The sequence below is a fragment of the Oncorhynchus clarkii genome, chromosome 20 (assembly GCF_045791955.1).
Source record: "Oncorhynchus clarkii lewisi isolate Uvic-CL-2024 chromosome 20, UVic_Ocla_1.0, whole genome shotgun sequence".
Taxonomy (NCBI): domain Eukaryota; kingdom Metazoa; phylum Chordata; class Actinopteri; order Salmoniformes; family Salmonidae; genus Oncorhynchus; species Oncorhynchus clarkii.
Window position 1 is genome coordinate 63,344,289 of NC_092166.1, and position 23,241 is coordinate 63,367,529.

Genomic DNA, 23,241 nt, shown 5'->3' on the forward strand with positions numbered 1-23,241 from the left:
ACAAAACAGATAATAGACAGCAAGGCTCTTGATCCAGGCGGGGATTCACTGCTTTTACCAAGCAAAGCTTGATTTTGGAAAAGCTAACCACTTTGCTAGATAGCTAACTAGCTACTAAATTAGCTAAACAAATGCAAATTTAACTTAATAGTTATAAGATACCTAGCTGGCAAATATTTAGTTGTGAATTCTATACTGTAAGTAGATCACCTGGCGGGTGCTGCACAACAGTGAGTGACTCACAAGGCTACGGTCTCGTAGTTGTGTGCTTGTAAACAAACACAATGTGACTGGGAACTATCGTTAAGCTTCATAATGAAAGTTGTGACAGGTAAAATGAAGAACGCGTTCTTCTTTACTTACTAACTTATTGCGCAAGTTGACTGCAGGTGTTTACTGTAAAAGTAGCTACAAATATAAAAATGTATTTTAAAACATTTCAATGGTATTGAGTGTATTGAAAAACCATTCCGTGGCAATTTCCAAATACCCCGGTATACTGCCCAAGCCTAGAATCAAGTGTGTTATTGCAGGGGTGGATTAAAAGCCTATGCACCATTTCTCTTGGACCCCACCCCTGTTGAAACCATATTTTCTGCATGCGACAATTTGCAAACCAGACTGACATTGTTTTTCTTTTCTTTTTAAAAATAATTGTATACCTCACAGGTATCTCTGTCACCCTGGCGACGCTGGGGCCACAGGGTGGGGCGGAGCTAAGTCCTGGCATCATGGTGGTTGCCGTGGCACCCGGCTCATCCTCCAGCCCACAGAGCGAAGCAGTGACCAATGAGCTTCAGGAGTTGACTCTGCAGCCCATCTCCAACGACATGCCTGTGCGAGACAGGAAGAACGGTGAGTTGGTGTCGAGGATCCCCCGTATGGATCCCCCGTACGAGGATCCCCCGTATGATCCTCCTCTTTCATCAACTATCAGACATACCATACCGTATCAAGGTCAAATAAATTAAATCTTGAATATTGTACTTTCTGTTACGCTGTGTGCACTGAACTAACATGCATGATTGTTGCTAATACTCAGATTTCAGATGAGAGGAATTAAACGGCCTATAATGCACACCACCGTGTCGCTCAACTCAACCGTGTGTAGCCTACTGTAGCTGCTAGCAAAGTAATTCAAAGCCTATACTTTATCACTCCGGATGTGATAACTTTCCAGTGCTACTGTTTTTGCCATGTAATGTTGTTATTAAAACAATATCAGACAACCCCAGGGTAGAATAGTTCACCGACAGAGCATTTGGAAAGTATTCAGACACCTTGACGTTTTCCACGTTGTTACGTTATACCCCTATTCTAAAATGGATTAAGTTTTTTTTTTTCTCTCTCTCAATCAATCTATAATGACAAAGCAAAAACTGGTTTTTAGAAATGTTTGCAAATCTATATATATTTTTTTAAATGCTGAAATTATGGATGCACGATATATCGGTGAACATATCGGAATCGGACGATATTAGATAAAAATGCCAACATCAGTATCGGCCGATGTCTAGTTTAACGGCGATGTGCAAAACCGATGTCAAAGCATACCGTGCATACCTATATAAAGTAGGTACATGATGTAATGATGCCACGTAAAATTTTGCGCTACACGTGTAACACAGCATTCTTAACCTAGCCCACACAATGTCTGCTGTGTGACTCGAGCAGTCAAGTCGAGCAGTCATTTGAAAGGGTAAGAAAATTTCAGCGAGACAACTCAAAAGGCGAAATCCATTAAAGCCAAGATAATGAAATTCATTGCCCTTGACAATCAACCGTTCTCTGTGGTGGGTGATGTTGGCTTTCACCGACTGGTCGAGCACCCGTACACACTACCAAGTGCGCTATTTTTTTAGATGTTGCCCTACCGGAGTTACACAGTAATAGCTTCACTGCTATTAGCTTCATGACATACATGCTATGGAATGCCGTTTGGGTCTTTGCGTGTCAAAAAAGATACAGTTGCACTGTCAAAGCTGTAGAAAAAGTCTGCAAACAAGCAAACCCCGGACACGATGTGTTTACAATACCGCGTTGGTAATAAAGCATTATTTCTTCGACCGCAACTTCTGGGGTAGCTAGCTTTAGCTTGGTACCTAGCTAGCGCCAATACAACCAGCCTGAAAACAATGACCAGTAGAAACTGCAGTCATTTTCATTATTCTTAGCAATGATTTAGGAGTCCTTGTGAGTAAGTATTAGCTAGGTAGCCACTTGTTGTTCACCTAATGAAATTGAACTTCATGAAAATAAATAGCTAGCCAGCTACTTAATCCTGTTGCCCAAAGCTAACGTTATAAGCAGCCAGCTAGCTTCATCTGGCTGGTGAGGCTTGACCGGACCGGGTTATGTGTTGTGAAGCTAGCCACAATAAGGATTAGCATAATAGTCTAATTTGCGATTTGCCTTCAAAATAAAAGTATGTCATTGACAGTGATGCATTCTACTATTGTGGCTAATCCTTATTGTGGCTAGCTTCACACAGATGGGTCCGACCACCATTAATCAAATAAGAACTGTCTTATAAATTAGGGGTATTTTAATGACACCTAGCTGTATAGTTAGCTAGCTAACTATAGCTACTGAAACAGATTGTTGTTTTGCTGCGTTTTTGGGGAAGAACATTGTTTGCATCCATGAGCTAGCTAGCTTTTTTTTTATGACCAGCACTGTAGGTGCGCGAGACAACTTTACCAGCATCATAGCATACTTATCAATGAATCATTGTGACATAGGAAATACGAGTGATAGTGTAATCAATGTGTAATAACTATGTAAAAAAGTTATGAACGCGTTAAATTATTATGTGACGTGCAGTCATATGCAGGTCCTGATTGGTCAACAAGCTTAAATAGTGGGGTTTTTTGACACGCGAAGACACAAATGGCATTCCATAGAAATCCTGGTTGAGAATGAAACGACTGAACAAATGAACAACGAAACAGCACAGCAAGTTAGTAAAATAAATAGGTTTTGATTATGTTTTACTGGTAATGGGGACATGCGTAAATGCCAACAAAATAACTTTTTGGTCATTGTGGTGTGGGTAACCTTTTCTTTAACTAGACAAGTCAGTTAAGAACAAATTCTTATTTACAATGACGGCCTGGACGACCCTGGGCCAATTGTACGCCGCCCTATGGGACTCCCAATCACGGCTGGATGTGATACAGCCTGGATTCGAACCAGGGACTGTTGTTACGCCTCTTGCACTGAGATGCAGTGCCTTAGACCGCTGCGTCCGTTTGTGCGTGTGTGTTAACTATTTAACTGTACTAGAATGCTTAAAAGGCCGCTCAAATTGTAAATATCGGTATCGTCTTTTTTTGGCAAGGAAAATATCAGATATCGGTATCGGCCAAAAATGTCATATCGGTGCATCACTAGCATGAAAAGCAAGAGTTCGGTATGAGGTCTGTACAGCTCTCCCAGCCATATACAGTGGCCAGTTTATGTCTCCACAGGAGAGGGTTCAGAGAGATGGCGATTAGGGGGTCAGATGAGGGTGAAGGAGATGTAGAATGTCATAGAGGAGGGGGGAGTGAAGGATCATTGCTGATGCTGAGACAGTAATACTGTTCATGATAATGGAGTTGATGTATTTATGTGGAACTGCTGTTATCTTGAACAGGTCCTTCTTCTAAAATATGCCTAGATTGTATCTCAATGAGACATGATCACCTTAATGTACGGAGAGTGAAACTGAAGGTGCAGCGAGTTTGCTTAACAAGATTTGCTTAAGAGCCAGATGGGAGTCTCAGTCAAGGCCAGGATGAATAGACCCTCCCTGCAAAGGGAATTACAAGGATAAAAGGTTGAGTTTTAGTGTTTAACCCCCACTCCCCCAGCCCAAGGGCACCACTCCTCGTTTTAAACACTGCCTACCATGGCTACTAACGCTTCATACAGGCTGGCTGCCAGTAGCAGACATGTTGTAGCAGGACCTTCCCAGTCTCTTATCTGACACAACATGGTGTAAGCGAGACACAGGAATGTTAGCAAGGCTATCAGTCCATTACATCTATCTAGTCTACAACCATCTTAATGGCCTCTGCATGGTAGCTATGGGTTGTGTCCCAAATGGCACTATATTCACAGTGCACTCTTTTTTTTGACTAGGACCGATAAGTAGCCCAAGCAGTGCACTAAATGGGAAATAGGTTGGTACTCTCTCTCTCTCTATCTGTCTTCTTCCAGGGTAGAGTTATGCAATCTCTCATTCCACAGTACCTTGCTTTAGAGAGGAGGGCTGCTGAAGGTTTTTCAAGTGAATATTTACAGGCTTTCATGTCAGGGTTGAGTCGGGGGTCAGCGTTCAACGTGTGTGTGTGTGTGTGTGTGTGTGTGTGTGTAGGCATGCCTATTTGTCAGAGAAAGGAGGAAAGATAGAAAAAAAGGGCAAATGTTGATTAACATTAGCCCTTTTCTTTATGATAACGTGGCCCTGAGTGAGAAGGGCGATAGCGACGTTTTCTAATCCACTAGAACTTTGTGGAGAGAGTATGAGAACATGGTGCAATAATGCCTTTTGAGGTCATTTACAACTTGGAGGTGTAGGGTGGTTTTCAATAGAGGGGGGATGTATAAATATTGGAGGAAGAGAGTGGGGGAGGAAAAGGGGGAAGTCATCCGAAAGACGAAATTGCATAATTCTGTAGGATATAGAGAAGGAAGGAACGATGCAGACAGAGGAAAACAGGAAGAGCGAGAGAATGGAGGGCAGTAGTGATAATATTTGAGGCCAAAAGGTGATCTGGAATGCAGATCGGCAGGCACCAGTGTTTCCCCCATGTTTTCTCCTGGACTTTTACTTATTCTGCCCGAGCAACAACAGCAGTGACATTCTGCCTGCAGCTTGCCTGCCTTTCTAAAGAGAAAAAAAATGGCACCTAGTGGGGAAAAAGTAGGTGTCGCCCCAGAGAGGTTAGGAACTTGGGCCTGGACTTGGATGGAATCCAAGGAGCAATGAGGAAGAAGAAGAAAAACTGACTGCCTCAAACACACACCCTTTCTGTCAGGGCGTGCACACACTCGCAGACAGGTACAACAGGCAGGGATTGAGCAGGCAGGGATTGGCTGTAGCCAGTGTTAGAAGAAGTGGGCTACACACACACTCACAAACACGCCGTGTTGTTTGTAGTTCTCGTGGAGAATTTATTCTACAGGGAGGGGTGCCGGGACTGCCGTGGAAAACTTTTTTGGTCTTGGAAACGCAACTCTGCCAGTAGCCTCTCCTGCTGTTCTCTTATGAGTATGGATCGCTAAACTTGGAGGAAGGTTGTACTTTATCCTTCTAGTGAATAGGGATATGGCCATACACTCAGGTAAAGTGTCTTTTTGACGAGTATTTGTTTATTTCAGCTGTGGGTGTTGTCGCTCAGCTGTCAGTATATCTGTACCAGTAGGTCAAGTGTACGTGTGTGTGTAATGTCATAGCGGCAGTGTAACTTTAAAAGAGTGTTATTGTTCAATGGCCAGGCTCTCCGCCTTGTGAAGTACTTATTGCTCTGTGTTCAGGTTTCACAGCCGCTCTTTAATCTCAAGGCCAATTGAACAAAGAAAAATAACTAATCATTCTGTCATTCCCAGCCCGCCAGCATTAGCATGGTTTTAAAACATATTCTGAAGCTATTATACGATTATTATGATGTATATTCATTACATTTATTTCTGTTTCTGTGGGAATGAAAGGGCTGTGAATAAATTAATGAAACTCTGTCATGTGTGCCTGCAAGTTACCTAACAACTGTCTCCCCCCGTTGAAAGATCACGCTGTAAAAGTAGTGGCTCTTTTTTGTATTATTTTAATTCTTGGCTCAGTGGCAGATATGGGAAGGCTGGGGTGCCCTGGAGGGTATTCCTGCTAACAGGGAAGGCTGGGGTGGGGTGAGCTGGGGTGGAAGGTTGGTGGGGGTGATGACTTTGACTGTTCTCTCTGAGACGACAGCGCCTCATTGAAAGCAGCTGGCTTGGCTGTTATGACTCCCACTCCATCAAGAGAGATTTGGGACACTGTCCTGTTTTCTCAGCTTTTTGGGGGGATTGGAAGAGTTGCTCTCAGATCAGCTGTTTGGAGCAAAGCACAGCGCTAGACCTGCAACCCCCAGAGAGGTTGATTGACTCGCTGTGATTGTCCTGGGTGTTGTGTTGTGGAGCCCAGCCCAGCTGAGTGCTTGTCATGTTAAACAGGCTGGCTCCAGTGTTGGCAGGGCTGGTCATCAGTCATGTCTATCTGTCTGTCAGTAAGGAATAGGAGAGACTTGAGACTTCACCTCTGCTACTTCCCAGACCACCACCAACCCCCACACCTGGCAACAAAGCACGGTGGGGTATGTTAATGCATGGCTAAAGATGTGGCTCTGATTTGTCTAAACTAGACTACTAGAGCAATGACAGAGAGCCTGGAGCCAATGGGGGAAATAGTCATGTGTTCATTCGGAATACATTCTGTCAAATCAACACCTCTTCTCCCCATGCAGTACAAACCTAGTGATTTTTCATGGTTAGAGGTACAATATTTATTTGAAGAATATAGATCCTTAGCCTGCCTGCCGATTTAGAATATTCCTTTACATAGGAAAAAGTTAAGTTTTCATTAGTAGCATTCCGGCTACATAAATAATGACGTAAATGTACACAAAACCACACATTGTATGGAAACTTGGAAAGTACCCTAGATGTCCCACTCCCATATTCTGTCCCCCTCTCCTGCTGCCCTTAGTGTGGGTACAGTGTGAGCGGAGGCGGCCTGTAAGCTGTGGCGCTTTCTAGCAGCAGTGGTAGGCTGTAGAGGAGCTGTGTGGTTGAGTTTATGTAACAGGGAGGGAAGAGTGCCAGCAGTCAGCCAGCCCAGCATACTGTAGAGGCTCCAGCACGCTCTCACTGGCCCTGAGCAGAGGGAGAGGGGAAAGGAGGAGAGAAGAACAAAACGGGGACAGGAGAGCTGGAAAAGGTTGAGGAAGGAGGAGAGGAAAAAGGGGCTAAAGGGGCCTCCCTGTCCCTGCTTAGCTAATGTGGGTGAGACACACAGCTGTCTGTGACATTCACTCAGTTACAGCAGCACACACACTTCTATTTGCCCCCCTCTTTTCCCTCTTCCCTCCCCCCTTTCCCTCTGTTTGTCTCGGATCTCTCCGTCCTTGTAGCGATTGTATTTTTGGCTCTCTTATTGGCTCATTTACATAAATACAATGCAGTCAAAACACATATACAGTGCATTCGGGAAGTATTCAGACCCCTTCCCTTTTTCCACATTTCGTTACGTTACAGCCTTATTCTAAAATTGATTAAATAGTTTTTTCCCCTCATCAATCTACACACAATACCCCATAATGACAAAGCTAAAACAGGTTTTTAGGGGAGGAAAAAAGGAGAAAAAAATGTATTCAGCCCCTTTACTCAGTACTTTGTTGAAGCTCCTTTGGCAGCGATTACAGCCCTTAGTCTTCTTGGGTATGACGCTACAATCTTGGCACAACTGTATTTGGGGTGTTTCTCCCATTCTTCTCTGCAGATCCTCTGAAGCTCTGTCAGGTTGGATGGTGAGTGTCGCTTCACATCTATTTTCAAGTCTCTCCAGAGATGTTCGATCAGGTTCAAGTCCGGGCTCTGGCTGGGCCACTCAAGGACATTCAGAGACTTGTTCCGAAGCCACTAATGCGTTGTCTTGGCTGTGTGAACCTTCACCAAAGTCTGAAAACCTGCTCCAGAGTGCTCAGGACTTCATCCTGCCGCTGAAAAATCCTCACAGCATGATCCTACCATCATCATGCTTCGCCGTAGGGATGGTGCCAGGTTTCCTCCAGATGGGACGCTTGCCATTCAGGCCAATGAGTTCAATCTTGGTTTCATCAGACCAGAGAATCTTGTTTCTCATGTTCTGAGATTCCTTTAGGTGCCTTTTGGTAAATTCCAAGCAGGCTGTCATGTGCCTTTTTCTGAGGAGTTGCTTCCGTCTGGCCACTCAACCATAAAGGCCTGATTGGTGGAGTGCTGCAGAGATGGTTGTCCTTCTGGAAGATTCGCCCATATCCACAGAGGACCTCTAGAGCTCTGTCAGAGTGACCATCTGGTTCTTAGTCACCTCCCTAACCAAGGCCCTTCTCCCCCGATTGCTCAGTTTGGCCGGACGGCCAGCACTAGGAAGAGTCTTAGGGGTTCCAAACTTCTACCATTTAAGAATGGAGGCCAATGTGTTCTTGGACCTTCAATGCTGCAGACATCTTTTGGTACCCTTCCCCAGATCTGTGCCTCGACACAATCCCGTCTCGGAGCTCTATTGACAATTTGTTCAACCTCAAAGCTTGGTTTTTGCACTGTCAACTGTGGGACCTTATATAGACAGGTGTGTGCCTTTCCAAATCATGTCCAATCATCAATTTAATTTAACACAGGTGGACTCCAATCAAGTTGTAGAAACATCTCAAAGATGATCAATGGAAACAGGATGCACCTCAGCTCAATATCGAGTCTCATAGCAAAGGGTCTGAGTACTTATGAAAATAAGGTATTTCTGTTTTTTTCTTTAAAAAAAATAACATGTCAAACAAACTACACATTTTTGCTTTGTCATTATGGGGTATTTTGTGTAGATTGATAAGGGGACAAAAATATTTCATCCATTTTAGAACAAGGCTGTAACGTAACAAAGTGGAAAAAGGGAAGGGGCCTGAATACTTCCCGAATACACTGTACATACTCTTACAAAATACTCACACGCACGCACACACCAAGCCAACACAAGGCTTGTTACTGTTGAGAAATAGACAGGAACTCACATGCACTGACTGATGGCACATATCACAGTGCCATCACCATCACACAGTGCAGTTACGTAATTACAGCTTCTATTTGTTATCCAATAGTCATTCAGTAATAAAAACTCTGAGCATAACTGAACAATCTCCGCAGCCTGTTGCTCTTTGCAACAGCTGTGGAACAACAGTGGAAAGATGCACAAACACACATTACAATGTACACATACATACAGTCCTCATTCCAGGCGTTTTCTTTATTTTTACTATTTTCTACATTGTGGAATAATAGTGAAGACATCAAAATGATGAAATAACACATGGAATCATGTAGTAACCAAGAAAGTGTTAAACAAATCAAAATATTTTATACTTGAGATTCTTCAAAGTAGCCACCTTTTGCCTTGATGACAGCTTTGCAAACTGTTGGCATTCTCTCAACCAACTTCACCTGGAATGATTTTACAACAGTCTTGAAGGACTTCCCACATTGACTGGTACTGTAGATCAACTTTCAGCATACACATTCATAAATATTCACACATTTATAAACATATCACACATACAATGCAGTGTCTATTTTCACTTGGAAACTCTTTGATTTCTCACACTCCTATTATCTTTACACAAATGATGTGTCTGTCTGTATAGAATAGACTTTACCTAGTGATTCATAGTAAACACTGTCCTAAACGTTCTAGTTCATTAATCTCTGACTGAGAGGTCATTGTGGACATTGGTTTGTTATTATGAGTCATCCTGAAGGAAATGAATTGTGCTGATAACCGAGAGGTGTAAACCGTACCAGGGCCTGTCCTCTGTAGACTTTCATTCTACTAAAAAGTAGTTGTATCTTATCTGTTAGTCTGTCACTGCTTTCACATGATCAATGTGCACAATCTCTCACCATTAAAAACTGACTGACACGCCTGTTTGCACTTCAGGTTGGTTCTGATGATGTAACTGGATACAGACCTTTATGATAACTTGGCCGTTGCCACAAGTTTAACTTACTGGTTTATTATTGTAGGCTCTTATGTGTTGTGTTAGCTTGATATACAGTTAGTGGGATCTATTGTTGGTGAGCCTGTAAGGTTGGTACTTTGCCTTGTCTGGTGCACTGAACACATTGGAGGAATGAGGTTAGGTCTCCTGTATATCAGTTAGATTGTTTCCCCATCGCACTGATAGGTTAAGGTCAATTTAGCTTTATATGTTGGGGAGAACGGGCTTGTGTTGGATGCTATCTGTTTCAGCCTTTATTATGAGCCATCCTCCCCTCAGCAGCCTCCACTGACATCAATCACAGTGTGTAAAGTCTTCCCATTGTTGCTGGACCAACACAGAGGGGCCTCTGCTACAAGGAAAGGAGGTGAGGAAGAATCCATCTGTTTAACCACAGAGGGGATGGGCATATTTTGAGGAAGACATGACTTAAAAGAGACATAAATAACTCTTGCAGTTGAGTAATTTGATCCAAAATTTTGAAGTAACCACCACAAAATGAATCTCACTTTGCTGTTCTCTGTTTGACACAGCAGTTTTCTTTTCACACGAATCCTCCTTTTCTTTCTGAATGAATCAAACTATTCTTGTCTCTTCTACGCCACATGTAACAAGTTCCATGTTCCAGACTGCACGCCTGCTGGTGCTTTAGGGGGTGGACTGTTTCCATGAGGGGAAGGATATGGAATCTGTTTTCTGTGAAGTGAACTAGGGAGTTATGGGCTGCAGAGTAAAGTAATCTCAGATGTTCATCCAGAAATGTAGTGCCTGGAAAAGGAACTCCCTCCCTCCCTCTCACTCTACTCTCCCTTTCTTTCTCTCTTGCCTCCCCTCCGTCCCTCCCTCCCTCGTGCTCTGCTGCACCATATTAACAAATGCTAACAGCAGCCCTGAATTGGGTAACCTTACCTTCTGTAGCTGTTTAGGGGGCTCCCGAGTGGCGCAGCGGTCTAAGGCCCTGCATCTCAGTGCTAGAGGCGTCACTACAGACCCTGGTTCGATTCCAGGCTGTATCACATCCTGCCGGGATTGGGAGTCCCATAGGGCGGCACACAATTGGCCCAGCGTCGTTGTATAAGAAATAAGAATTTGTTCTTGCCTAGTTCAATAAACGTTAAATAAAATGTCCTTCTCCCTCTTTTTTTCCTGCTGACTTTCTTTGTCTCCCCCTCAGTGTTTGTCTCTGTCTGTCTACCCCACTGCCTGAGTGTCTGTGTGTCTGTCTACCCTGCTGTCTTGTGTCCTTTCCTCTCTTACCCACTCTGCTGAATAGTGAGGCGTGTTGTGTTGAGGAGTAAACAGTGTTGACACTTTTTTAATGTCTGCTTACTATCACACAATCAAACCCTTCTATTTACATACTTTGCCTACCTTGTGAAATAGCCCACTGTTTCTGTTACCACTCGGGTGAACAGACTTCCTCAGATATAATACCACCTTACCCCCCTAACAGGGAATGAACCCACAGCCAGGGTCTTTGTTTGAGTCTGTCAGGCCTGCCTAACCACATACAATCCCCCTCATCTGTTAGGACTGAAATCAATGGGACTGGGCGTGCCTCTGTGCTTTGGCCGATCTGTGGTTGGTTTACTACCCTAATTTAAGATGTGTGTTGTTGTTGCTCACATGGGACTGGATTTTTACTATACACCTGGTAGATATCGTCTCCAGTGCTTCAGCCACAGTGTTTTTGAGATCCAGTCCGTTTAGTGAAGGATAAAGAGACTGACTGACTGAGGGAGTGAACAGAGAGAACTATAGTTTGTTTTCAGCTAACTTGCCTGTACCGCCTGACATGGTTCTAGCTATCCCACCCATACTAGAGCTGGCACACACACACACACACACGCAGAGAAGTGTAAGGAGGGAAAGGAGGCTGGGTTGTGGGAGGTTATCAGTCTGGCTGTGTGTCTACCCAGGCGTTACAGCCTTCTCTCCAGGACTGGGGCAGGGCGACCCAGCAAGGTGACCTTCGTGTGGAGGAGTCAGTGCCTGGGTAGACCGACTTACCCTGGATGTCTCTGAGCATTGAATTAGAACTCCATAAGAATACTGTATTCTGCTGTATCAACACGGAAAAGGGTTTCACTTGCGATGATGGTGTTATGTGTTTTATTTTTATATTTTTTGCCTGCCTTAGTTGAATGCGCTGGATATGATCGCATTCTTAATGGCTAAAATATGCTTAGCGGGGGGCCCCGCCCTGCCTAATATTATGGTAGGAGAAGGTGGGAAACACTAGGCCTTATGGAATCTCTTCAATCGGCCCTAGTGTGAGGCTTCAAACTACGACTCTCAAGACTATATCTCAGTTGGCTTCTAATGAACTGAATGGAAGTTGATGGCAGAATGACTGTGAACGCCTCAGACAATCTAACCCTAAAAATCTAACCTAACCCTCAAACCCAGGTACCATAAAACCTTGGGCAACAGCCCTGCTGTCACCACCCACACATTTGGCTGGGCTGCTCCTAAAACCATAAACCTTTACTACAACACTACCTTTCGTCTCTGAGGAGATAGCTGTGATAATAACAGTACAGTGATAATGGTGATAACGATAGTCAGGACAGATCATGTATTACTCAGTGTCTTTGGAGGAGTCTGTCAGTCCTATCTCTCGAAGGTAGGCCATCGTTGTAAATACGAATTTGCCTGGTTAAATAAATATATTATTTATATATATATATAATTTATAATGATTTTTTTCTCTCTTCCATACTGTGAAGTTGTAGGCTAAAGCTAGGTGGACTTTGGTCCCGTTTTTCACACTGCTTCCTGTGAAGTGTGTTTGGTCAAGGTGGTGCTCTGTTCTCTATGGACAGTCTGTCCACCGGGGCCTGATCATAAGACCTACACACAAAGACGTCAGCAGCCTAAAAATGAATCCAAGTCTGTCCATGTATTTGAATGAGAACTGTTAGTCAGCGAGGGGCGAACCTATGGGTACACGCTGGATAAACCCACCGGCCTTGGAAGTTGAAATGATTGTGTGTTAGTGTGTGGGTGTCTGTAAGTAACTCTACCCAGCAGCCACACAGGTGATACTGAGCTGAATATAGCCCCCTATGGCCAGCTGTCCCTACTATTTAAAACACAGAGAGCGGGGGAGAAGGGGGGGGGGGGGGGGGGTTGGAGTGTTGGGGGGATCTCGGCAACATTCTGGAGCAGCCACAGACAGGACAGAAAAGCTTTGCATGCGTTCAGGTTGTGAACAGAACGTGTCGCCCCAAATGCAGTAGCTTTGACTGTAACCTGCATTGTCAAGATTGAAAGGTAGATTCTGTGATAATCTCTGTCACTGTGTTACAGCATGTGATGTAGGAGTTGCCTGCCGCGGCTCACTAAAGGGGTTGCCTGCCGCAGCTCACTAGAGGGGTTGCCTGCCGCTGCTCACTAGAGGAGTTGCCTGCCGCTGCTCACTAGAAGAGTTGCCTGCCGCAGCTCACTAGAGGAGTTGCCTGCCGCTGCTCACTAGAGGAGTTGCCTGCCCGCAGCTCACTAGAGGAGTTGCCTGCCCGCAGCTCACTAGAGGAGTTGCCTGCCGCTGCTCACTAGAGGAGTTGCCTGCCCGCTGCTCACTAGAGGAGTTGCCTGCCGCTGCTCACTAGAGGAGTTGCCTGCCGCTGCTCACTAGAGGAGTTGCCTGCCTGCAGCTCACTAGAGGAGTTGCCTGCCCGCTGCTCACTAGAGGAGTTGCCTGCCCGCTGCTCACTAGAGGAGTTGCCTGCCCGCTGCTCACTAGAGGAGTTGCCTGCCCGCTGCTCACTAGAGGAGTTGCCTGCCCGCTGCTCACTAGAGGAGTTGCCTGCCCGCTGCTCACTAGAGGAGTTGCCTGCCCGCAGCTCACTAGAGGAGTTGCCTGCCCGCTGCTCACTAGAGGAGTTGCCTGCCCGCTGCTCACTAGAGGAGTTGCCTGCCCGCTGCTCACTAGAGGAGTTGCCTGCCGCTGCTCACTAGAGGAGTTGCCTGCCGCTGCTCACTAGAGGAGTTGCCTGCCCGCTGCTCACTAGAGGAGTTGCCTGCCCGCTGCTCACTAGAGGAGTTGCCTGCCCGCTGCTCACTAGAGGAGTTGCCTGCCCGCTGCTCACTAGAGGAGTTGCCTGCCCGCTGCTCACTAGAGGAGTTGCCTGCCCGCTGCTCACTAGAGGAGTTGCCTGCCCGCTGCTCACTAGAGTAGTTGCCTGCCCGCTGCTCACTAGAGGAGTTGCCTGCCCGCTGCTCACTAGAGGAGTTGCCTGCCCGCTGCTCACTAGAGGAGTTGCCTGCCCGCTGCTCACTAGAGGAGTTGCCTGCCGCTGCTCACTAGAGGAGTTGCCTGCCCGCTGCTCACTAGAGGAGTTGCCTGCCCGCTGCTCACTAGAGGAGTTGCCTGCCCGCTGCTCACTAGAGGAGTTGCCTGCCCGCTGCTCACTAGAGGAGTTGCCTGCCGCTGCTCACTAGAGGAGTTGCCTGCCCGCTGCTCACTAGAGGAGTTGCCTGCCCGCTGCTCACTAGAGGAGTTGCCTGCCCGCTGCTCACTAGAGGAGTTGCCTGCCCGCTGCTCACTAGAGGAGTTGCCTGCCCGCTGCTCACTAGAGGAGTTGCCTGCCCGCTGCTCACTAGAGGAGTTGCCTGCCGCTGCTCACTAGAGGAGTTGCCTGCCGCTGCTCACTAGAGGAGTTGCCTGCCGCTGCTCACTAGAGGAGTTGCCTGCCCGCTGCTCACTAGAGGAGTTGCCTGCCCGCTGCTCACTAGAGGAGTTGCCTGCCCGCTGCTCACTAGAGGAGTTGCCTGCCGCTGCTCACTAGAGGAGTTGCCTGCCGCTGCTCACTAGAGGAGTTGCCTGCCCGCTGCTCACTAGAGGAGTTGCCTGCCCGCTGCTCACTAGAGGAGTTGCCTGCCCGCTGCTCACTAGAGGAGTTGCCTGCCCGCTGCTCACTAGAGGAGTTGCCTGCCCGCTGCTCACTAGAGGAGTTGCCTGCCCGCTGCTCACTAGAGGAGTTGCCTGCCGCTGCTCACTAGAGGAGTTGCCTGCCCGCTGCTCACTAGAGGAGTTGCCTGCCCGCTGCTCACTAGAGGAGTTGCCTGCCGCTGCTCACTAGAGGAGTTGCCTGCCCGCTGCTCACTAGAGGAGTTGCCTGCCCGCTGCTCACTAGAGGAGTTGCCTGCCCGCTGCTCACTAGAGGAGTTGCCTGCCGCTGCTCACTAGAGGAGTTGCCTGCCCGCTGCTCACTAGAGGAGTTGCCTGCCCGCAGCTCACTAGAGGAGTTGCCTGCCCGCTGCTCACTAGAGGAGTTGCCTGCCCGCTGCTCACTAGAGGAGTTGCCTGCCCGCTGCTCACTAGAGGAGTTGCCTGCCCGCTGCTCACTAGAGGAGTTGCCTGCCCGCAGCTCACTAGAGGAGTTGCCTGCCGCTGCTCACTAGAGGAGTTGCCTGCCCGCTGCTCACTAGAGGAGTTGCCTGCCCGCAGCTCACTAGAGGAGTTGCCTGCCCGCTGCTCACTAGAGGAGTTGCCTGCCCGCTGCTCACTAGAGGAGTTGCCTGCCCGCTGCTCACTAGAGGAGTTGCCTGCCGCTGCTCACTAGAGGAGTTGCCTGCCCGCTGCTCACTAGAGGAGTTGCCTGCCCGCTGCTCACTAGAGGAGTTGCCTGCCCGCTGCTCACTAGAGGAGTTGCCTGCCCGCTGCTCACTAGAGGAGTTGCCTGCCCGCTGCTCACTAGAGGAGTTGCCTGCCGCTGCTCACTAGAGGAGTTGCCTGCCCGCTGCTCACTAGAGGAGTTGCCTGCCCGCTGCTCACTAGAGGAGTTGCCTGCCCGCTGCTCACTAGAGGAGTTGCCTGCCGCTGCTCACTAGAGGAGTTGCCTGCCGCTGCTCACTAGAGGAGTTGCCTGCCCGCTGCTCACTAGAGGAGTTGCCTGCCGCTGCTCACTAGAGGAGTTGCCTGCCGCTGCTCACTAGAGGAGTTGCCTGCCGCTGCTCACTAGAGGAGTTGCCTGCCGCTGCTCACTAGAGTTGCATGATGTATTCTATTGCAGTTGTTCTACTAGATAAAGGTTGCAAATCTCCTGAAGGGCCATAGATACTCAGTGTATCAATATGTTCCATTAAAGAATAACAAGTACAGTACTGAGAGAAATCTAAAACCGGTTGTACTTCGAGGTCATTGTTATTGCCGTCACTGATAACGTTTCCTGCATTTAACCATGAATGATGACTTATCAAAACCGTTGACACAATTACCAATGTTTTCTTTAAATGTGTCTCAAGTATGTCATCAGTATAACATGTGTGGAGTTAAATGTTTTTTGTTGTTTATCAACAAATCCCTTTTCTCTGGGGGGAGGCTGGGTCTGTAGGTTGAGCTGTGGAGCGGGAAGGTATGTGGGCAGAGACATGAATGAATGGCAACAGCTGAGCAGGAGAACTCTATCACCAACCCCACCGTGTGTGTGTGTGTGTATGTGTGTGTGTGGAGCTCCAACCAGAGCAGTCTCTCACTCTCTCTGGGCTCTCGTCCCTGCTGCTGCCCTCCTTTTTCTCTCCTCCCTCTCTCTTTTTCATCTTTGGCTTTACCCTGTGGATTTCCACCATCTCATTGGACACCTTAGTAGAGCAGCTCTATCGTTCCTATCTGACTGTCACGACAAGAGAAAACGAGGGAAGGACAGAGAGAAAGAGAAGAAAATAGATTTTCTGACCAGGAAGACAGAAGACGGCAAGTTTTCTTGAGTCAAATCACATCCCCTCTTTTGAAAGGAATTTCAAGCTACTTTTTCTTAATCAACCTTTGACAAGCACAGTCAGAAGTCATCTGGACACGCAATGAATAAGACTAACATCTTCTCCCTGCCTCGACCTTAGTGAGAGGAAAACCAATACGTTCTTGGATGTCGTCTATTGCAGGCGAGACCTCTTTTTAGAGACCCATCGACTGCCTCCCACTCCGTAGTTTGGCCACCGCTATATCAGCATCTATTCAAGACTTGAACGACGACACCGCTATATGAAAATATATTTTTTTACAAAGATAATTAATAGCAAGTCTAAATGATCATGCTGGACACCAACCACTTCCTGTCCTTTGATCTCGCCCCCTTGGACTCTCCTCCAATGGGGGAAGAGCTGGACAAGCAGGACTTGATGGATTATGAGAGACATGCCTATCACAGCCTCAAAGAAGGTGGGTGGGGTTAGAAGACACCCAGTGGAGAGGGGAAAAACTGATCTGATTTGTGTTTTAGATGGAGCCTAGCCCTCGATTTTATAATTTACTAGTTTATGGTCTAGCCAACTTTGGGTTTGATTCTGTATGGTGACAGGACTTCTGTCAAGCTTTTGATACGTCCTCTTCCTGCTCCGTTCTTATTGATGCATTTGATGAACTGTAATAAGCTGTTCATTGGTCATTCCTCATGTCTGTTTGTCTGAAACTCCCTGGTTGTATTATGTAATGGTTAAGCTAACGTCCAAATGATGAGCTCACTGGATCATTACCGCGTGCTTTGCAAATAGACGTGTTCCAAAGGCCATGCCAAGTGTTAGGCTGCTGTGTGCGCCTGCGAGTTTATAAGGGAGACTTGTAGGTTGACGTGTGTGTGTGCACAGCAGGTGTGGGCGGTACTGTGCCAGGTCTGGGGCCCTTTGGGGACAGTGGCAGTCAGCAGACATATTTATTAGACCTAATGACACATGAGCACACTGGGATTAGCCCAAGTTGGCCAGCAGTTGGCCCACCTCCCGCTTCTTTTCTCTCTCTGCGTTCTATCTTCTCTCTGCACTCTGTTTTTCTCTCGCTCTCCAGAGTTGGGCTTTGTCCCAATATTCTAATAAATAGCCCTACTTCCTATATGACCGCTGCAGATCCAGAGGGATCTTGTTGGTGAAGGTTACATGGTGGAAGTTGTAACTGTGTCTGTTACTTTCAGTGGTCATGAAGACATGGAAAGATGTGGGCTAGTATTTGGATCGGTGTAGGTCTGAACTGAAGGGTACTGTTATCTATGCCAGTTTGTCACCAAAATCTAAGTTTAGACTTTTCTAACATATACTGCCCAAATTTTTGTAAGAAGAGTGGAGATAAAATGAAAGCTTAATCTTGTGAAGTTGTATGACTTTATTTACAGCATTTATTAATAAGGCATAACAATATTTGATCAAATGTTTCCGGACTGGGAATAATCGGTTCCAAATGTACCTTTTTAAGCCCATGGGTGTTCCAAATAGTAATACATTAAATAATACATTTGAATGAATTTCAAAACGTACAAACTGACATTTCTTATGTAGAATTATATTAATATCCCCCAAAGTTATTAACATAAACTGATAATTACTATTCATTGTGAAAGTTAGGCTTTTGTTCTTGTCAACCAGTACACACCTTTTATTTCAACGAATCACACTTCAATCACGACATGATTAGTTGAATCAGGTGTGTTGTTGCTGGGTAAGAACAAAACGACTGCAGCCATTCTGTTGATATGAAGCCTTGCACAAATAACATAACACAACTTTGAACCAATTATCTGAAAGCTGATTCACATTTGCTGTACTGCTATTCTTCTTAATTTGTTAATTAGTTCCTCATGTTCATTGACTATTGGGGATATCAACTCACTATCCCATGTGTTTCAAAGCACACTGGGCTGAATTGGAACAACAGTGATTTATGTTGAAATGGACCAACTAGCAATATCTACTCATACAATATTTGGAAACCAATGGTTTTGGGGTATAAATATTCACTATAGACTCCAATATTATACATAGTTAGTATTGATCATATTGACCACTTTATTTATTTCCAATTCCATTCTATATAGAGGGAGTGCTTTTTGTGCTACTTCACCCTATAAGCCCACCTGAGATAAATCAAATGTTATTGGTCACATACACATGGTTAGCAGATGTTAATGCGAGTGAAATGCTTGTGCTTCTAGTTCCGACCATGCAGTAATATCTAACAAGTAATCTAAACAATTTCACAACTACCTTATACACACAAGTGTAAAGGAATAAGAATATGTACATATAAATATATGGATGAGCGATGGCCGAACGGCATAGGCAAGATGCAGTAGATGGTATAGTGTACAGTATATACATATGAGATGAGTAATGTAGGGTATGTTAACATTATATAAAGTGGCATTGTTTAAAATGACTGGTGATACATTTATTACATCAATTGGTTTTATAACTAATGTGGCTAGAGATGAGTCCGTATGTTGGCAGCAGCCACTCAATGTTAGTGATGGCTGTTTAACAGTCTGATGGCCTTGAGATGGAAGCTGTTTTTCAGTCTCTCGGTCCCAGCTTTGATGCACCTGTACTGACCTTGCCTTCTGGATGATAGCGGGGTGAACAGGCATTGGCTCGGGTGGTTGTTGTCCTTGATGATCTTTTTGGCCTTCCTGTGACATCGGGTGGTGTAGGTGTCCTGGAGGGCAGGCAGTTTGCCCCCACTGATGCGTTGTGCAGATCTCACTACCCTCTGGAGAGCCTTACGGTTGTGGGCGGAGCAGTTGCCGTACCAGGCGGTGATACAGCCCAACAGGATGCTCTCAATTGTGTATCTGTAAAAATTTCTTCAGCTTCCTGAGGTTGAAGAGGCGCTGTTGCGCCTTCACCACGCTGTCTGTGTGGGTGGACCACACCTTGATGTGTACGCCGAGGAACTTAAATCTCTCCACCTGCTCCAAGACTGTCCCATCAATGTGGATAGGGAGGTGCTCCCTCTGCTGTTTCCTGAAGTCCACAATCATCTCCTTTGTTTTGTTGACGTTGAGTGTGAAGTTATTTTCCTGACGCCACACTTCGAGGGCCCTCACCTCCTCCCTATAGGCCGTCTCGTCGTTGTTGGTAATCAAGCCTACCACACTGTAGTGTCGTCTGCAAACTTGATGATTGAGTTGGAGGCGTGAATGGCCACACAGTCATGGGTGAACAGGGAGTACAGGAGAGGGCGAAGAATGCACCCTTGTGGGGCCCCAGTGTTGAGGATCAGTGGGGTGGAGATGTTGTTTCCTACCCTCACCACCTGGGGGCGTCCCGTCAAAGTCCAGGACCCAGTTGCACAGGCCGGGGTCGAGACCCAGGGCTTAATGACGAGTTTGGAGGGTACTATGGTGTTAAATTCTGAGCTGTAATCGATGAACAACCTTCTTACATAGGTATTCCTCTTGTCCAGAAGGGATAGGGCAGTGTGCTTGTGATTGCATCGTCTGTGGACCTATTGGAGTGGGTCTAGGGTGTCAGGTAGGGTGGAGGTGATATGGTCCTTGACTAGTCTCTCAAAGCACTTCATGATGACGGAAGTGAGTGCCTCGGGATGATAGTCGTTTAGCTCAGTTACATTAGCTTTCTTGAACAGGAACAAAAATGCAATTTTTATCAATTTGACTTATCTAAAACAATTCAAGGCTCATTTAACAGTAAAATAAGAAAAACAATCATAAAAAGCTGTGAATGCCTGTAATCTATCTATCTTGTTGTTCACCAAGTTATGTTGCTACTGTTTGACTGTGACAAGCAGGCATGACTGCTAGCATGAAAAATACATATTTTAAAATGGCAAGAAATAGTAATATGCTATCGTGTGCATATATCAGCACATTAGTCTCATCATTTTACATAAAGCATGATCACTTATCTGAGAAGGTACTAAAAATATTGAAAATGTGTTTATCTGAGGGTCGCCTCAACACCAATGTTTTTCTGCAGCTTTGAACTTACACAACTGTCAACTGAATAATAAAAACATTTGATTGGCTTAGAATAAAAACTGTTATGGATATAACAACCAGATTCACTGGTTGCAACATTACATGTATTTATTTTGTGTTTGAATCCAGACGGAAGTAGACTTAATAGGCACATGGGCTTTATAGGTACATTTACCATAAACAAGGGTCGTTTTACAGTGTCATCTTAACACCAATACTGTCAGTGAGTATCAGATGTGTGAGGTATCAGTCAGATAGTGTTTCTGATCTCTTGTTCTGTGGATAGAAATAGTGCAGGGGGAGGCTTGGAGTGGGTGGCAAGGCAATGACGAGAGAGAGAATGAGGTAAGGTTATAGTGAGATACTAAATGTGAAGTTCCCCAGGGAAAGAGGAAGAGAGAAATAATTGAGAATGACCTGCCTCAGGGAGCCTGTGAAAGAAAGAAAGAAGCAAGGTTAGGAGAGAGGGTAAAGGGGGAGAGATGTGAGGAAGTGATGGGGACTCTCTCCCAGAATAGATCCTTCTCTTCTCTTTACTTCCCGTGGGTGCCAAGTGGTGTGGCATGCCCTGGGCTGGCACGTTCCACATGTTTGTGTTATTGTCTGTGTGCTTGTCTGCCTGCATAGTCACGTGAGTCAAGTGTATGTGTGTAACAGTGTGTTTATGTTACATACACGTGAGTCTCGAGTGCGTTTGTGTGTGTGTCAGCAAGAGCAGAGAGAGAAATGAATTCCGTTGCTTACAGCAGGGACTCAGAATCCCTGATATGCTGTGACCAGACTCAGAACAGGTCTGTGCCCAAACAATTCGAGCTTCTACTTTTAAAAATCCACCTTTCCAAAAACAAATCTCTCATCGTTGCCACTTGTTACAGACCCCATTCAGCCCCCAGCTGTGCCCTGGACACCATATGTGAATTGATTGCCCCCCATCTATCTTCAGAGTTCGTACTGTTAGGTGACCTAAACTGGGACATGCTTAATACCCCGGCCATCCTACAATCTAAGCTAGATGCCCTCAATCTCACACAAATGATCAAGAAACCTACCAGGTACAACCCTAAATCCGTAACCATGGGCACCCACTTAGATATCATCCTGACCAACTTGCCCTCTAAAGACACCTCTGCCTTCTTCAACCAGGATCTCAGCGATCACTGCCTCATTGCCTGCATGTGTAATGGGTCCGCAGTCAAATGACCACCCCCTCATCACTGTCAAATGCTCCCTAAAACACTTCAGCAAGCAGGCCTTTCTAATCGACCTGGCCCGGGTATGCTGGAAGGATATTGACCTCATCCCGTCAGTAGGGGATGCCTGGTTGCTCTTTAAAAGTGCTTTCCTCACCATCTTAAATAAGCATGCCCCATTCAAAAAATGTAGAACTAAGAACAGATATAGCCCTTGGTTCACCCCAGACTTGACTGCCCTTGACCAGCACAAAAACATCCTATGGCGTTCTGCATTAGCATCGAATATCCCCCACGATATGCAACTTTTCAGGGAAGTCAGGAACCAATATACTCAGTCATTTAGGAAAGCTAAGGCTAGCTAAAGTTTTGGGACACTGTAAAGTCCATGGAGAATAAGAGCACATCCTCCCAGCTGCCCACTGCACTGAGGCTAGGAAACACTGTCACCACCGATAAATCTACGATAATCGATCATTTCACCTGGCTACCCCTACCCCGGGCCAACAAACCACTTGCAGCAACTTGCCCAAGCCCCCCCCCCCCTCGCGCTTCTCCTTCACCAAAATCCGGACAGCTGATGTTCTGGAAGAGCTGCAAAATTTGGATCCCACATATCCGTTGGGCTAGACAATCTGGACCCTTTCATTCTAAAATGTTTTGCAGAAATTTTTGCAACCCCTATTGCTAGCCTGTTCAACCTTTCTTTCGTATCGTCTGAGATCCCCAAAGATTGGAAAGCTGCCGCTGTCATCCCCCTCTTCAAAGGGGGAGATACTCTAGATCCAAACTGTTAGACCTATATCCATCCTGCCCTGCCTTTCTAAGGTCTTCGAAAGCCAAGTTAACAAACAGATCACCGACCATTTCGAATCCCACCGTACCTTCTCCGCTATGCAATCTGGTTTCCAAGCTGGTCATGGGTGCACCTCAGCCACGCTCAAGGTCCTAAACGATGTTATAACCGCCATCGATAAAAGACAATACTGTGCAGCCATATTCATCGACCTAGCCAAGGCTTTCAACTGTCAATCACCACATTCTTATCGGCAGACTCAACAGCCTTGGTTTCTCAAATGACTGCCTCGCCTGGTTCACCAACTACTTCTCAGACAGAGTTCAGTGTGTCAAATCGGAGGGCCTGTTGTCCGGACCTCTGGCAGTCTCTATGTGGGTGCCACAGGGTTCAATTCTCGGGCCGACTCTTTTCTCTGTGTATATATATCAATGATGTTGCACTTGCTGCTGGTGGTTCTCTGATCCACCTCTACGCAGGCGACACCATTCTGCATACATCTGGCCTTTCTTTGGCCACTGTGTTAACAAACCTCCAAACAAGCTTCAATGCCATACAACACTCCTTCCGTGGCCTCCAACTGCTTTCAAATGCTAGTAAAACTAAGTGCATGCTCTTCAACCGATTGCTGCCCGCACCCGCGACTGGCATCACTACTCTGGACGGTTCTGATTTAGAATATGTGGACAACTACAAATACCTAGGTGTCTGGCTAGACTGTAAACTCTCCTTCCCAGACTCACATTAAGCATCTCCAATCTAAAATTAAATCTAGAATCGGCTTC

The 23,241-nt window shown here is 46.1% G+C and overlaps 1 protein-coding gene across 7 annotated transcripts in view; it reads left to right on the top strand.

The window, feature by feature from the left end:
- The window catches only part of LOC139376689 (myocardin related transcription factor Ab), a 46,290-nt gene that overhangs the window by 7,139 nt on the left and 15,910 nt on the right, over positions 1 to 23,241 (top strand). For 3 of the 7 annotated variants that reach the window (XM_071119545.1, XM_071119548.1, XM_071119546.1), the window contains exon 3: positions 670 to 855. In XM_071119545.1, the coding sequence (XP_070975646.1) occupies positions 732 to 855 (124 nt within the window). In that variant the 5' untranslated portion in view covers positions 670 to 731. Of the gene's footprint in view, positions 1 to 669; positions 856 to 4,693; positions 5,331 to 16,189; positions 16,927 to 23,241 lie in introns of those variants that run through there. The other 4 variants (XM_071119549.1, XM_071119550.1, XM_071119543.1 and 1 more) reach the window with 3 other exon arrangements.